At 40.6% G+C, this 14829-nt stretch overlaps 1 protein-coding gene and 1 long non-coding RNA gene across 4 annotated transcripts in view; one reads left to right on the top strand and one right to left on the bottom strand.

Moving 5' to 3' along the window:
- The window catches only part of LOC105465007 (uncharacterized), a 400763-nt gene that overhangs the window by 263206 nt on the left and 122728 nt on the right, over nucleotides 1-14829 (bottom strand). The gene's annotated exons all lie outside the window — the stretch shown is intronic.
- Nucleotides 1-14829, top strand: part of LOC105465008 (follicle stimulating hormone receptor) — a 189238-nt gene that overhangs the window by 162916 nt on the left and 11493 nt on the right. For all 3 annotated transcript variants that reach the window (XM_011713183.2, XM_011713185.2, XM_011713184.2), the window contains 3 exons: nucleotides 489-566; nucleotides 6047-6115; nucleotides 6230-6304. In XM_011713183.2, coding sequence (XP_011711485.1) covers nucleotides 489-566; nucleotides 6047-6115; nucleotides 6230-6304 — 222 coding nt within the window. The remainder of the gene's footprint in view (nucleotides 1-488; nucleotides 567-6046; nucleotides 6116-6229; nucleotides 6305-14829) is intronic.

The raw sequence follows: 14829 nt of genomic DNA, 5'->3' as shown, positions 1-14829 counted from the left end.
CCAAGGCAGACGGATCACTTAAGCACAAGGGTTTGAGACAAGCTTGGGCAACATGGTGAAACCCTGACTTTACGAAAAAATACAAAAATCAGCTAGGCATGGTGGTGCACACCTGTAGTCCCAGCTATTCCGGAGGCTGAGGTGGCAGGATCACTTGAGCCTGGGAGGTTGAGGCTACAGTGAGTTGTGATGGCACCACTGCACTCCAGCCTGGGTGACAGAGCAAGAGACCCTGTCTCAAATAAAAAAGAAAGAAAAAAAAAGACTGAATGTCTGCAATTCCATTTGTAAGAACATACTAAAGATAAATTAGAGACAATTTTTTCTCCCAACTTTGAGCTGATGAGCTGACCATCTTCTTAACAACAACTAATTATATTAATACATTGCCTCAGCTAAAGACCACATCATGCCAGTTAAACTAAATGTTGGAAGGTTACATGAGTAGGGCTGATGTATATATCTTATTTGTCTGTACTTTCTTCTAGAGATATTCAAGATAACATAAACATCCACACAATTGAAAGAAATTCTTTCGTGGGGCTGAGTTTTGAAAGTGTGATTCTGTAAGTAAGGGGAAAAAAAATCCAACAGAGTAACATTTAATTTTTCATTTAGTGATCTCTTTCTCATAATTGGATGCTCCTTTTGTGTTTGGGTAACTTTGGCATTTCTCCACTTAAATCACTCTCCGGTTCTGCGTTTTTCTCTCATCTTTACATTTCAGAATCACAATGTGGAGTCATGTTAATAATTTATGACTCTGTGGTGTGATTCAAGTATTTAAAATTGCTGTTTGAATGATGGTCCCCTGTGATACAACATCTGTTCCAAAGGACAGAATAACTCATGCATCAACAAAGCTAGTTATTGCCTGGCAAGGCTTTTGTTGCCCCAAGATAAAGATCAGGAAGGTGGCCCAATCAGGAAGATAAGGCAATTCCCTCATAACCATGTCAAGCAGCTCCTGCTGAGGCCCATGCTGAGCATAAGATGACTTCTCATTTTCTTGAAACAATCACATTTTTTAATGAGCTTGAGTTCCTCTCTCCGACTTTTGGGAAATCCTTTTAAATGCACTCTGTGTTGTTAATGAAAGACCTTCTAGTCATTTATGCCAGTAGCCCCTGTAGCAGTTTATCCACTCACCAGGATGGCCAAGAAATAGGACAGTATGGCTTACCTAAGTATGCCTGGGATCCATGAAAGTTAGATGCACAGAATGGCATTTGGAGACCCAGGAATTGCAATCACTTCCGTAAGATATGAAAAGCATTTTGTCGATTTCACAAATTGTTGTGTTTTTTAAAAAATACAACAGTATGAGTTTTTAAAATATGCCTATATGTACAAAAGGTAAATTCCAGCCCATAAAGAATTTTAGCCCTCTTCAATTATATGATTCAGAGACCCAGTTGTTAAAAGAAAAAAGAAATAGTAGAGAGATTATGACACTTTGATGAGTAAAGCTAAGCTCTGTATTTGATGTAAATTAATTACAGAGAACAATGGAAAAAGTTTGAAAACAGATTAGCATAGAAATGGAATGTATGCAGGGAACAATACAATTAAATCAAAGGAATGTATTCAAAATACATAATTAGAACAAAAGTTATAGGTGAGTGATACCGAATCATTTCACGTAAGCTCATGATATTTGAAGTGTGTGTGTGTGTGTGTTGAGATGAGGTGATCGGGTACAGAAAGGGTGAGCAAGAGAAAGCAAAAGGAATAAACTAAAATGCAATCAGAATGAATGATATACAAAGGGAAAAAAAGCACTTATTCTAAGAGTAAAGAAGGAATAATTTAATCTGACTGGTCTGTGATGCAAGAGTTAAAGGAAGAGTTAAATAAGGGAAAGCAAGCTAAGAAAATGTTTTTAAAATAGGCTTTTAGAGATGAGGGTAGTTAGCTAGGGAGTTGGCAAGGGGCAGGCAGAGGGAACAGAATAAAGACCATGAAGACCACTCACCTTTTATAAAAATAAAAATAATTGGTCAGGCGCGATGGCTCACGCCTGTAATCCAAGCACTCTGGGAGACCAAGGCGGGCGGATCACGAGGTCAGGAGGTTGAGACCATCCTATCTAATACAGTGAAACCCCATCTCTACTAAAAATACAAAAAAAAAAAAAATTAGCTGGGCATGGTGGCAGGCGTCTGTATTCCCAGCTACTCAAGAGGCTGAGGCAGGGGAATCGCTTGAACTTGGGAGGCGGAGTTTGCAGTGAACCGAGATTGCGTCACTGCACTCCAGCCTGGACAACAGAGTGAGACTCCGTCTCAAAAAATAATAATAAAAAATAAAATAAAATAGAAATAAAAAATTAAAATTAAAAAAATAATAATACAAAGAGCTTGTGCAAAACAGTCAATACATAAGTCGTATTGACCTGCTGAATTGTGAAACAAATGTAACAGTAAAAGGATTCCCGGGCTACTTCACAGAGGGAGATTAGTGATAAATGTAATTAGTTATACCTGGATGTTTATGTTTATTTGGGTCTTTCTTAAAATATGTTCATCTATGTTTATTTTAAATACGGAGACTTAAAATAAATGTTATAATGTGGCAAACATTCAATTTTTTATAGAAAATATATAATTAAGTGGGAGTATGCTCATATCATTCTCGTAGTTTTGCATAGTTTCGTGTGTGCCTAGTGTGTTTATATTGCTCTCACAGTATCACTGACCTGATTTTTTTGTCCAACCGTAAGACAGAAGGCAAAGCACTTTAAGTGACCTGGTCTCAACTCTCCCCAAGTAGAGGCAAAGAACCCGAGGAAGTAAGAACTTCTGACATAGCTTTTGCAAACCCAAAGCTACAAAAGAAACATATAGATCCTGTCTGCTTTTTCCTAACTCCTGTTCATGTACCCTAATTTCTCGGAATTTAGGAACACACTTTTCAGGAAAGGAGTTTTCTTTCAAGAGTGAATGTTTCTCAAACATCTCTCTAAAGGATAAATTCACTTTTGTGGAAACAGTATCTATTGTTCTTATTTTGGCTGTCCCTTAATCCATAGACAATAAAATCATGTAATTCATACTTAACACAACTTAAGTCTCCAATCGTTTCTAGTTTAGCAGCTTCGATGCAGGGGTGCTTTCTTCCTATGGGGACATTTAAGCACACTCAGGGGAAGAAAAAAAAAAAAAAGCATGGCAAATGGCACTGATGACTGTCAAAGTATTCTATGGATAGCCATTTTCAAAATTCTGGAAATACTACACAGCTATAAAAAAGAACAAGATCATATCCTTTGCAGCAACATGGATAGAGCTGGAGGTCAATTCTAAGCAATTCTAAGCAAACTAACACAGGAACAGAAAACCAAATACCACATGTTCTCTCTTATAAGTAAGAACCAAACAATGAGAACACATGGATTCTAGGAAGGGAACAACAGACACTGGGGCCTACTTGAGGGAGGAGCGAGAGGATCAGAAAAAATATCTATTGGGTACTACGCTTATCACCCAGGTGATGGAATTATTTGTACACCAAACCCCATGACATGCAGACTACCTATGTAAAACACCTGTACATGCTCCCCTGCAACTGAAAGTTGAAAAAAATTCTGAGGCCCTGTTCTAAAAGTAAATATATTTTTAAAGCAACCAGCAGTGAAGGATTATCAGACACTAGCCTAGTGAATCAGAGAAGTGAGCAATAAAAACCCACTATGTAGAGGCTTCTGAGCCCTTCCCAACCCGCACTGAGCCCAGGTAAGCAGAGTGCCTGAATGGGGAAAGCACTCAGCTATGGCCAGCCAGGAGAATGTCCTAATTCAGAAGAAATAAAACGAGGCGACATGCATGACAGCTCCCAGCACTCTGGCCTCAGGAGAGGCCTGCTTCATACATGCTTCCTCTGTTCCTCAGTCAGCCCATCTCCCTTGCCTGCCCCTCAATGAGTTTTAAAGGGCCAAGTCCCCAGTACCTCTACTCTTTAGGGTGAGAGCAGAGTGTGCTTCTGTAGCTTCCTGAGCCTCTGCTGAGTGAGCACACTGGCCTCATTCCCAAGGACACAAAAGGGTTAAGGTAAGCCTGTGATGCAGTTATTCCTTAGTTGATGTTCTGCCGAGGTTGTTGTGGTCATCATCATCATCATCATCTGGTTTTCATATAGGTACTTCCTCTCTTAAGAGACCAGGGGTGCATGTAATAAATGTCAGTTTCCCTTCGTTACTAGTTTTAGATTCCCACAGACTAACGTAAACCCAAGGGCAGCAGTTCTGAACATAATTTTTTATGCGTGTGATGATCCACTGTTGATAGCATGAAATACCATCCTCCTCCCCACATGATGGTATCTGTTGATTGAGATAATCCATAAAGACAAAGGGATATTTGAATACAATAATTATTTAAAATTAGTTTATGTTTTATTTGATTATAGCAACATCGATTTACAGGACAGTTATATGCAAGAAATATCTATTATCTAATCGACAGGCAAATAGGTGGAGCCTGTATGGATTAAGGATCAGCCAACTACATATAACCCAGAGGCCAAATCCAGTTCATGAGCTAAGACAGCAAACACTAACAATGGATCTAAGTTAAGCAAAATGTTATCTCCCAGTAAAAATTCTCTTAATATTACACCTATATTACAAAAAAAATAATTATTACACTTTGAATTTGGTCAATAAAAAATTGTGGAAATTGTTTCATAAGTACCTAAAGTACTTACATAATATTTTTTATTTTTGCCTTTTGGCCCATAAAACCTAAACTTTACTATCAGGCCCTTTACAGAAAAAGTTTGCTGAATCCTGTATTTGATCCAAATCCCCCAGGGATCCACATCCCACAGCTGCCCCAGCAACTTCCACTATCCTGCAACAGTCAGGAGTCCGGATGTGCCTGGGATAGGCTTTCTCAAATGGCATGGGGGTGCACAGCAACTTCTTTGCCATCAGAACCCACCAACTGGTTGTAGATGTTTTAAAAGATTTACATTGCCCTTTTCTGGATTTCTTTAGCTAATTAATTTTCAAGAGGAGGAGAAAGACATACAGTTGTTCCGCTGTGACTTTAAGTGTTTTCTGGCTGCCCATGGCAGGCCAGGAAAGAGTCCTGGACACACAGGAGCTTCTCTGGGTCAGCTTTCTGAACAGTGTTATTTGCAAACCCACTAAGCCAGACAGGGTAAAGAACCTGACAGCAAAACAGGAGCAGGTGGTCAGAGGCTCTTCGGGCTAAGCTCTCCTGACCTTGGTATCTGTTTTTGCTTTCAGATCCACTCAGGAGCAGAGCAAGGCAGAGCTGTAGCCCAAGGTGTCCTTGGGCTCCACTGTCCAGGGAACCCTGCTCACTGACCTTCTTAGCACAATCAGGATGGCTGTTCTACACCCATCTCCACCTCCCCCAGAACCTCCTCCCATGCCCATTCACATCACCTTGCCCTGCCACAGCCCACATTCTCTGTAATTGATTTCTCTTCCTTTCTGGCTTAACCCAGAGCCACCTCCACAAACCTCCAATAACCAGGTCCCTATGGGTCACAGGAGATGTTCAGGTTGTCTGACAACTTAATTAGATCACTTTTGATGACAGCCAGGCCTGCTGCTGTGGGTGATCACGGGTGAAAGGCTTCAGGCCTTAGAGAAAGGTGACACAAAACGTTCTTTCTCTGTCTTATAAACACTTGTTCAATAATTGTATGATTCCTGTCCTTCAGGATGAGAAAGATCTGTCGCTCCCCGCATTGCTTCTCTATACACAAATGATGTGTGTAAAGACCTTAGTTATAGAATCCAGGCTGCTCTGCCTAAGTGTGCCTTTTCAAACTTAAATTTCATTTATTCCTTTGAAGAGGTAATACATGCACATAATACAAACTTCAAAAGTTACAAAAGATTATACAGCAATAAATCAGTCTTCCTCCCACCCGTGTCCCCAGGCTTTAAAGGTGGCATTTTCTTTATGCCTCTAACCTGTGCTGTCTGCCCTTGCTCAGTGCTTCCAATTATGAAACCCCTGTATTGTTTGCATCTGACATTATTGGTTTTATAATAAGCCTTTTATTTCAGATGGCTGAATAAGAATGGGATTCAAGAAATACACAACTGTGCATTCAATGGAACCCAACTAGATGAGCTGTAAGTAGCCCTGACTATTCTTCCAGCCCATTTAAAGGGAAATGGCTCTTATAACAGCAATATTTATATTTATGTGGCTTTGTGTTTTCCTTCTTTCCTCAACCCCATCCCCAGGAATCTAAGCGATAATAATAATTTAGAAGAATTGCCTAATGATGTTTTCCACGGAGCCTCTGGACCAGTCATTCTGTGAGTAGCTTTCCCCATTTCTGTGTGTAAGAGCTCAGTTTGTGTAAGTTAGAAGTCAACTCTGCAGCTAGGGGAGAAGCTTCCAAGGCACGACTGGCCATCAAGTTCAATTTTTATTCATGTCATCTGCCACGATTTAGAGAGACAATTTAAGGCTTATCCACAGTCTAACTCTCCATAAAAAAGCAATACTAATAATAACATGTAATGAGCATGCACAGAGTGTCAGATGATGTTCTAAGAAGCTAAGATGCATTTTCTTGTTTAATCCTTATAATCACCCCCTGCGGTAGGACCTCTTATTCCCATTTTACAGAAGGAAAAACTGGCTTCCCTGGAGAGGTTAATTCACTCACTCAAGGTTATACAAGAGTTACAGCAGGGATTTAAACTGATCTAACTCATGGTACAGACCCACATCCACTCGACTATGTGTCTCTTCCCTGGAAAGGAAAGCACAATTCTCCATCATCCTCAACACCCAGGAGCTTCCTTCAATCCAATGAGACCTATATATACATTATTTTTGGATCCTCTTTCCAAATCCCTTGTGATACATTCTGTGCCTCATAGTCCTGCATCAGCACCTCTCCTCTTGTCATTTCCTTACTTCCATCTTTCCCTCCAAAAGTGACATTCCCATCTTCTCTTCTTGCCTACACTTCCCCTTCCATCAAGGATCATTCCAAAGTTCTACCTCCACAAGTCTCTCTGACAACCTCACCATCAGCGACTTCTTCCTGTGGCTCTCATGGCCTTTATGGCTTCTTTGGTGGGGGGACAATCTGCATCACAATCACAAAAAGGCTTTTTAAAAATGTGTTCCTGGCCTCTAAGCAAGACCTACTACATTTACTGAAGAAAGTACTTCAAGAATGAAGAAAGGAACCCAAAAGGAGAGAATGAGGTACAAGAAGGAATGGTGAGCAGAGAAATAGATAAGCATGTTAATAAATCTACAATTTTACTAAAAGATCCTTACGTAATCTGCCTGAAGTCAAGTCAGGCATTTAGGAGCCACCCACCTGAACGTCTTATTTGGCAGTTGGCATATGCTACTATGTGTGGTTATCTACCCACCTACCCACCAACCATCTATATGTGTCACTTTTGTCTTCACCAAATAGCTAATATTCTCCTTCAGGCTGGAGCCTGTATACCTCTAGAATTAGACCTCGTATGGAGAGTCAGAATTTTAAATATTTATTATTAATGATAAAGGGTGTGTTGTGATCCATACGTGAGATTCTGCTGCTTTGAAGAAATAAATATACACTTTAGGGTAGATTTCTCATCCTGACCATGTTCAAAGATTATTTGAGAATGCCTGGTTTGAGATAGACAACCTATGCAAATGGAGTATCAGTGTGATTAAAGCAGAGATATAGAGCAGACTTCCTTGGTTTAGACCAATTCTTACCTCTCTAAGCCTCAGTGTCCTCACCTAAAAAACGGCCAAAAAATACCTATTTCCTATTATTTGAAGCATAAAACACAAACACATTAATATTTTTTCACTCATCAAATACATTTTTAAGCAAGACTGATCCTGTGCCATGCAGGAAACAAAGGAAAATTCTTCCTCATAGAAAGCTTATATTCTCATTGGAGGTGGGGATAGAGAGGAGTCAGGCAATACATTAAATATACAACTTAATATATCAAGTCATGATATATCTATGAAGTACAAGGAAGGACCCAGGGCTAACAAATGGAGAGTGTTGGGCATATAGTCCATGGATTCAAGTGCACTCAAGTATACAAAATACTCAAAACTTGTACTGCTTAGTTCATGTTCCCTGTTCCTAGAGTGCTTGGGAGACAAATGAATTTTGACAAGTACTTTCGATGTCTTTGACCCCCACAATAGCAGCATGTCAGTTTCACTTAGCAAAAAGCCCTAAAAGTATTGAATGTTCCTAAGTAGGCATCTCTATCTGTTCATGGACGAATATTTAAGTGATGGGTGGGTTTCCATATGTGACCTGTACCAGGTACAATATTGAATCTATAGCATCTTAACCTACTACCTGCTCCTGAGAATAGTGAAGTTGGATGAGATCCCCCAACTCCTTCGTTATCCAGCTGAAGAAATCAGAACCAGAGGAGGGAAGTGATCTGTTAAAGATCACACTGCAACTAGAAGGGGCAGTCTGGACCAGAAACTAGGTCTTCTGCCTCACATTCCATGTGTTCCCACCATACCATGTTGCCATAAATACGTTTAATTCAACATCTAAAAGTTATTCAGTGAGGCCCCCTGCAACTGGTTGTGAGCTAAAATAGAGAGGAAAATAACTATTAACACCAGTCTCCCAGTCTAAGAACACCAGTCAATGTTACATAAACATGGCACAGAAGAACATCTCCTGAGGTTGCAACAAGCAGATTTCAGGCTAAGACACTGCACAATGTATCTCATAAGAATGTTTAACAGAGAACACAAAACTTGAATCCCCCATCCAGCCCCACTGTGAATACAGGCAAGAAGAGAACCTCTGTGAAAGCATCGGAAGCAATTCTGCATGGTCCTCAAGTTATAGGCCCATTGTTTTATCCTTCTTACCACAGGAACACATCTGTCTAGAATTAAGTGAATAAAATTTACAGAAATTCCATGGAATTAGGAAGCACTCTCCATGACTTAAAAAGGTAGAGAGTGATAATACATTCCCACATATTTTCATCTCAGTGCAGGATCCTGGCTGGAAGCCCAGCCTATAATTTCTAATTTCCTCTCCTCCCTCTGGGGCCAAAAGAATTGTTCACCTTAACATCAAGCCACCCTTTCTGGGGCTTTCAGATTAGTCCATAGATGTTCTTCAAGCCTCTCCTCCTACTGACTTGAGATGCAAGAAGACGAATAACCTATTCCACATCCCACTTCTGCAACCAGGTACACTAAACCATCTAAAGCCTGGCCTGAGAGGTGCCTGTGCAGGTGTGCAGTAGACCAGCCCACTCAGGTGACGAGGTAAGAGGTGAGAACAGGAGTATGCGTAGGCTATTCAGATCGCAGTAGGTGCAGATCATGCTGACCTTGACTGTACCTTGGGTCAGATTGCTGTCCCCACTCCCACATACACCAAAAAAGACTGTGATATATCTGCATGCAGGAGGTTTACTGGAGGGTGCTTTCAGAATGTACAGGGAATGCTTGATGGAAGCAGAATCAGGGTAATGCATTTGCAGCAAAAGGCTCAGCTGATCCCATGGGGAGATCTGGAGTTAAGATGGTCCTTCAAGATTGTACTGAATTAAGGTAAGGGGCAAGTCCTCCATATCAAGAATCACTGGGTGCAGGCTGTCCCTGGGGAGGAGCCAAACTCCTGGGGAGGAGTAAGTCAGCTGAGAGCAATTCCCAGAGTAGACTCGGCTATGAGCCACCTCAGCTGCGAGTGGTTCTCAGCTGCCCTAGAGCAGCATCTTCAGAGTTGGATGGGTTTTTTTTTTTTGGGGGGGGGGGGGTTGGGGTTTTTTAAATCACTCATGCTAGAGTGCAGTGGTGCCATCATAGCTCACAGCAGCCTTAAACTCCTGACCTCTAGCGATCCTCCTGCCTCAGCTTTCTGAGTAGCTGGGACTACAAGCGTGTACCACCACACCTGGCCATTTCTGTTATTGTAGAGACAGAGTCTTACTACGTTATCAATGCTGATCTCAAACTCCTGGCCTCAAGTGATTCTCCCGCCTTGGACTCCCAAAGCACTGGAATTACAGGTGTGAGTCATAACACCCAGCCCCTACCTTTAGCATTTTTGATTCAGTAGGTCAGGGTTGAGGCCTGATAACTTGTATCTCTAACATCTTCCTAGTAAAACTGATGCTGCTGGTCCAGAGTGCTCTCTGAGAATCGCTGCCCTAGGACCAGTGTTGGGAATTGGGAAGCCTTGCTCAGTCTCCAAAATATCTCCTCCACAAGCCAACTGTGGTGAATCTTCCCCCATCACTGGCTCAGGCCTTTTTCCCCAGTGGATATATGCAAGGAATTCTAAGAAAACTAAGGGGCACACACTCAAACTGATGATAGTTCCTTTCCTGAAGGCAAAATTTCTAGTTGAGTGAAGAATAGGGAACCTCTGAACACCTGAAGGTGCACGGGTGCACTGTTCCATTGCAAAGAAAGATAGACGCAGAGAAAGCCAGCAGCACACAAACAAGCTTCAGAGGAGCAGCTCAGCATCCTCATTTCCCCCTTACGAGTCTTGACCTTGAACATCAGCAGCCATCTGAGTTTTTACCTGATATTCTGAACTCACTCAAGGTTGTTTTTTTTAAGCAATCGAGCAATTGCTGTTTCTTTAGGAAACAGTTTCCTGTGGGGAAAATTTAATGCATTGCCTTTGCAGACTGGAGCCAGTACAATCATATTCTGATGGTTTATCAAATTGATTTGGCTATAGCTCAGATTCATTTGATAGTTCAGATTCAAACACTGAGTTATTTGTATAAGAATGATTCTCTTCCATTACCAGTGTACCCACAGTTCTATAGATAGTAAATTGCCTTTTTATCCAGCCTGGGATCATGAAAGAGAGGTCTTCTAGCCATCTGTCAGTGTAGTATACACAAAAATGTGCTCTCACTTATGGAAATGATTGACCTGTAATAACATCTTTGCTGGGAAAAATAGAAATTGTTCAAATCAAATTTGTGGCACTGGCTATAACACACTTTATTAAATGGGGCACAGAGTGCTTTTTAACTCCTGCCTCTCCTGCCTTGGCTTCTTACTACCTTCCTACCCATGCAGTCTCTCTTGCTACTCTGTATCTCAAAAGGAAGTCCTAACAATGTTGAAACAATTTTAAATTACTAAATCTCTTCTGTGCAAGTCATAATCCCATGGGGTCTCCATTGGTCTTTTCAGGATTTAAATTCTCAAAACTACTCACTGTCTGAATATAGCATGCGTTGCAATGTTAAAAGTGGTATTTTTAAAAGAAAGACCAAAATCATTAGAACAGACCAGCCTGAAAGATAAAGTTTAAAAACACCAGCCCACAACTACCCCTTCCCCCTTTTCCAGCCCGCCAGTTCCAGGCACAAGGGCAGGAATAAGTAAGGGCAGGAATAAGTAAGTAAACATTCACAAGGGCAGGAATAAGTAAGTAAACAAGGGCAGGAATAAGTAAATAAACATTCTCAAGTACTCATTGAAGGCATCAAGTCTTACATGACATACATTTAGTGGATGCTGATTAAACACCTACTGTGTGTCTGGCAAGGGGTAAGAAATAGATGTAAAAACGAAAAACAGTACCTACTGTAATGCATCTGGCCAAGGGATGAATGTTACTTCCCAGCACAATAAGCACTGCAGAAATTTTCACAAATGGCTACAGTAACATAGAGCAGATGCCTAATAAATCCTTGTCATCATATCACACAATGACTTTTAACATGGGAAGCGATAGTGTGGGAGGAGACAACCTCTGTCATCCTAGGCCTGAATTTCTGCAATAGCCACTTTGTCCCCTTCCTACCCTCAATCCTTTCCCCTTCCATTAGTTTACCAACTATTTATTGAACACATACCATATGCTGGTATCAAGGTTCTCAAGAGTAATCTTACAAAAATCCACCTTTGAATAAAACCATTCTTCTGCTCATATAAATACTAAACTCTTCTGCCTGACTATCAAGGCTCTGAGATCTAATCCCATCCCATGGTTCTCTTTACTCCTTGAAGTATGGTTGCCCAGAATAACTATTCTAAATACCCCTCACTGTGTAATGATTTATTTTTTGGGCCTCTCTCTAAGCCTATCTTTAGGAAATAGCCATTGTATTAGTCAAGGTTCTTCAAAGACAGAAACGAGAGAGAGAGAGAGAGAGAGGAGAGGGGATTTTATTATTAAAGTTCTGGGATACATGTGCAGAACATGCAGGTTTGTTACACAGGTATTCACGTGCCATGGTGGTTTACTGCACCCATCAACCCATCATCTACATTAGGTATAACTAAAGGACATAGAGACATGAAAAAACCCTCAAAACCATCAGTGAATCCAGGAGCTGGCTTTTGGAAAAGAATAACAAAATAGATAGACTGCGAGCCAGACTAATGAAGAAGAAAAGAGAATAATCAAATAGACACAATAAAAAATGATAAAGGAGATACCACCACTGATCCCACAGAAATACAAACTACCATCAGAGAATACTATAAACACCTCTAAGCAAATAAACTAGAAAATCCAGAAGAAATGGATAAATTCCTGGACACATACACCCTTCCCAAGACTAAACCAGGAAGAAGTTGAATCATTGAATAGACCAATAACAAGTTCTGAAATTGAGGCAGTAATTAATAGCCTACCAACCAAAAAACGCCCAGGACCAGACAGATTCACAGCCAAATTCTACCAGAGGTACAAAAAGGAGCTGGTACCATTCCTTCTCAAACTATTCCAAATGATAGAAAAAAGAGGGACTCCTCCCTAACTCATTTTATGAGGACAGTATCATCCTGATACCAAAACCTGGCAGAGACAAAAAAAAAAAAAAAGAAAGAAAAAAGGAAAATTTCAGGCCAATATCCCTGATGAACATCAATGCGAAAATTCTCAATAAAATACTGGCAAACCAAATGCAGCAACACATCAAAAAGCTTATCCACTATGATCAAGCCGGCTTCATCCCTGGGATGCAAGGCTGGTTCAACATATGCAAATCAATAAAAGTAATCCAACACATAAACAGAACCAACGACAAAAACCACATGATTATCTCAATAGATGCAGAAAAGGCCTTCAACAAAATTCAACACCACTTCATGCTAAAAACTCTTAATAATCTAGGTATTAAGAGAACATATCTCAAAATAATAAGAGCTATTTATGACAAACCCCCAGCCAATATCATACTGAATGAGCAAAAGCTGGAAGCTGAATCTTTGAAAACCGGCCCGATACAAAGATGCCCTCTCATCACTCCTCTTCAACATAGTGTTGGAAGTTCTGGCCAGGACAATCAGGCAAGAGAAAGAAATAAAGGGTATTCAAATAGGAAGAGAGGAAGTCAAATTGTCTCTGTCTGCAGAGAGATGACATGATTGTATATTTAGAAAACCCCATCGTCTCTGCCCAAAATCTCCTTAAGCTGATAAACAACTTCAGCAAAGTCTCAGGATACAAAATCAATGTGCAAAAATCACAAGTATTCCTATACACCAACAATAGACAAACAGAGAGCCAAATCATGAGCGAACTACCATTCACAATTGCTACAGAAAGAATAAAAATACCTAGGAATACATCTTATAAGGGATGTGAAGGACCTCTTCAAGGAGAACTATGAACCACTGCTCAAGGAAATAAGAGAAGAGAGAATTTCTTAGGGGCATTGGCTCACATGAGTATGGAGGCTGAGGAGTCCATGATAAGCTATCTGCAATCTGGAGAACTAGGGAAGCTATAGCATGGCTTGGTCCAAACTTGAAAGCTTCAGAATCAGGGAGGCCATTGGTCTAACTCTCAGTCCAAGCAAGAGGTCTGACATGCCTGTGTCAATAAGGAGACAGACGTGCCTTGGGGAGTAAGCAGAATGATATATTGGATGGATTGACTTGAATGCAATCCAATGTTTAGGTGTTAGATTGGGAAGAGGCCTGAGAACCAGGGAAATTGATGGTAAAACTCTCAGTCTGAAGTCAAAGTCCTGAGAATCCAAGGGGGTTGGGGAGGGAAACTGGTACAAATCCCTGAGTCCAAAAGCCTGATAACCTGGAGTTCTGATGTCTAAGGGTAGGAGAAGAAGGGGGTCCCAGCTTCTGGGAGAGGGCATATCTTCCTTATTTAGCCCATGGATTCACATGCCAGTCTCTTCTGGAAATACTCTGAGACACCCAGACAGAGTGCTTTAACAACTATCTGAATATTCTTTAATCCCCTCAAGTTGACACTTAAAATTAATTATCATGGTCACAATAATGTACTCCCATGAAGATGTGAATAACTGAGGTCTTTTTTTGTTACTCCCCCAACACCCATGTATATTTGCATCATAAAAATGGAGAGTGTTTTCATAAAGGAATTAAAATCAAACATCAGATTTTTAGGCCATGTGGAAGAACTGTAGCCAGCAAATAGACCTGTGTGTGTATGATAGAGTGTGCATGTTTTAAGAGAAGAGAGCAAAAAAGGGAATATACTGTAGTTAAGTCTCCAGCCAAGATCTGAACAAGATCTACTTACCCCATCTTTGTCCCTGGTAATATAAATTTCTATGGAATTTTCTAAATCCATGGAGATACTAGAGATATGTTGTATTTTCTGTCATTTCAAAATTTGGAAGTCTTGACAGGTTCCAAGATCCTGTTTGATCCCTTCAGACAGTAAGCTGTAAGTAAACACCTCCACAAAGACTTTTATTTCCCTGTCATCCAGGAACCACTTTTGCTTAAAAATGTGCTTTATTGAACTTTAAGTGACTTTGCCTCTTTCCTAACAAGAGCTCCCTCATCAGCATCCACCAATGAAAGATCTCAATCCCAGGACACTGACAAGATGCATTCGTCTCAC

The sequence above is a fragment of the Macaca nemestrina genome, chromosome 13 (assembly GCF_043159975.1).
Source record: "Macaca nemestrina isolate mMacNem1 chromosome 13, mMacNem.hap1, whole genome shotgun sequence".
NCBI classification, from domain to species: Eukaryota; Metazoa; Chordata; class Mammalia; order Primates; family Cercopithecidae; genus Macaca; species Macaca nemestrina.
This window is presented reverse-complemented; position numbering and strand designations above follow the sequence as displayed.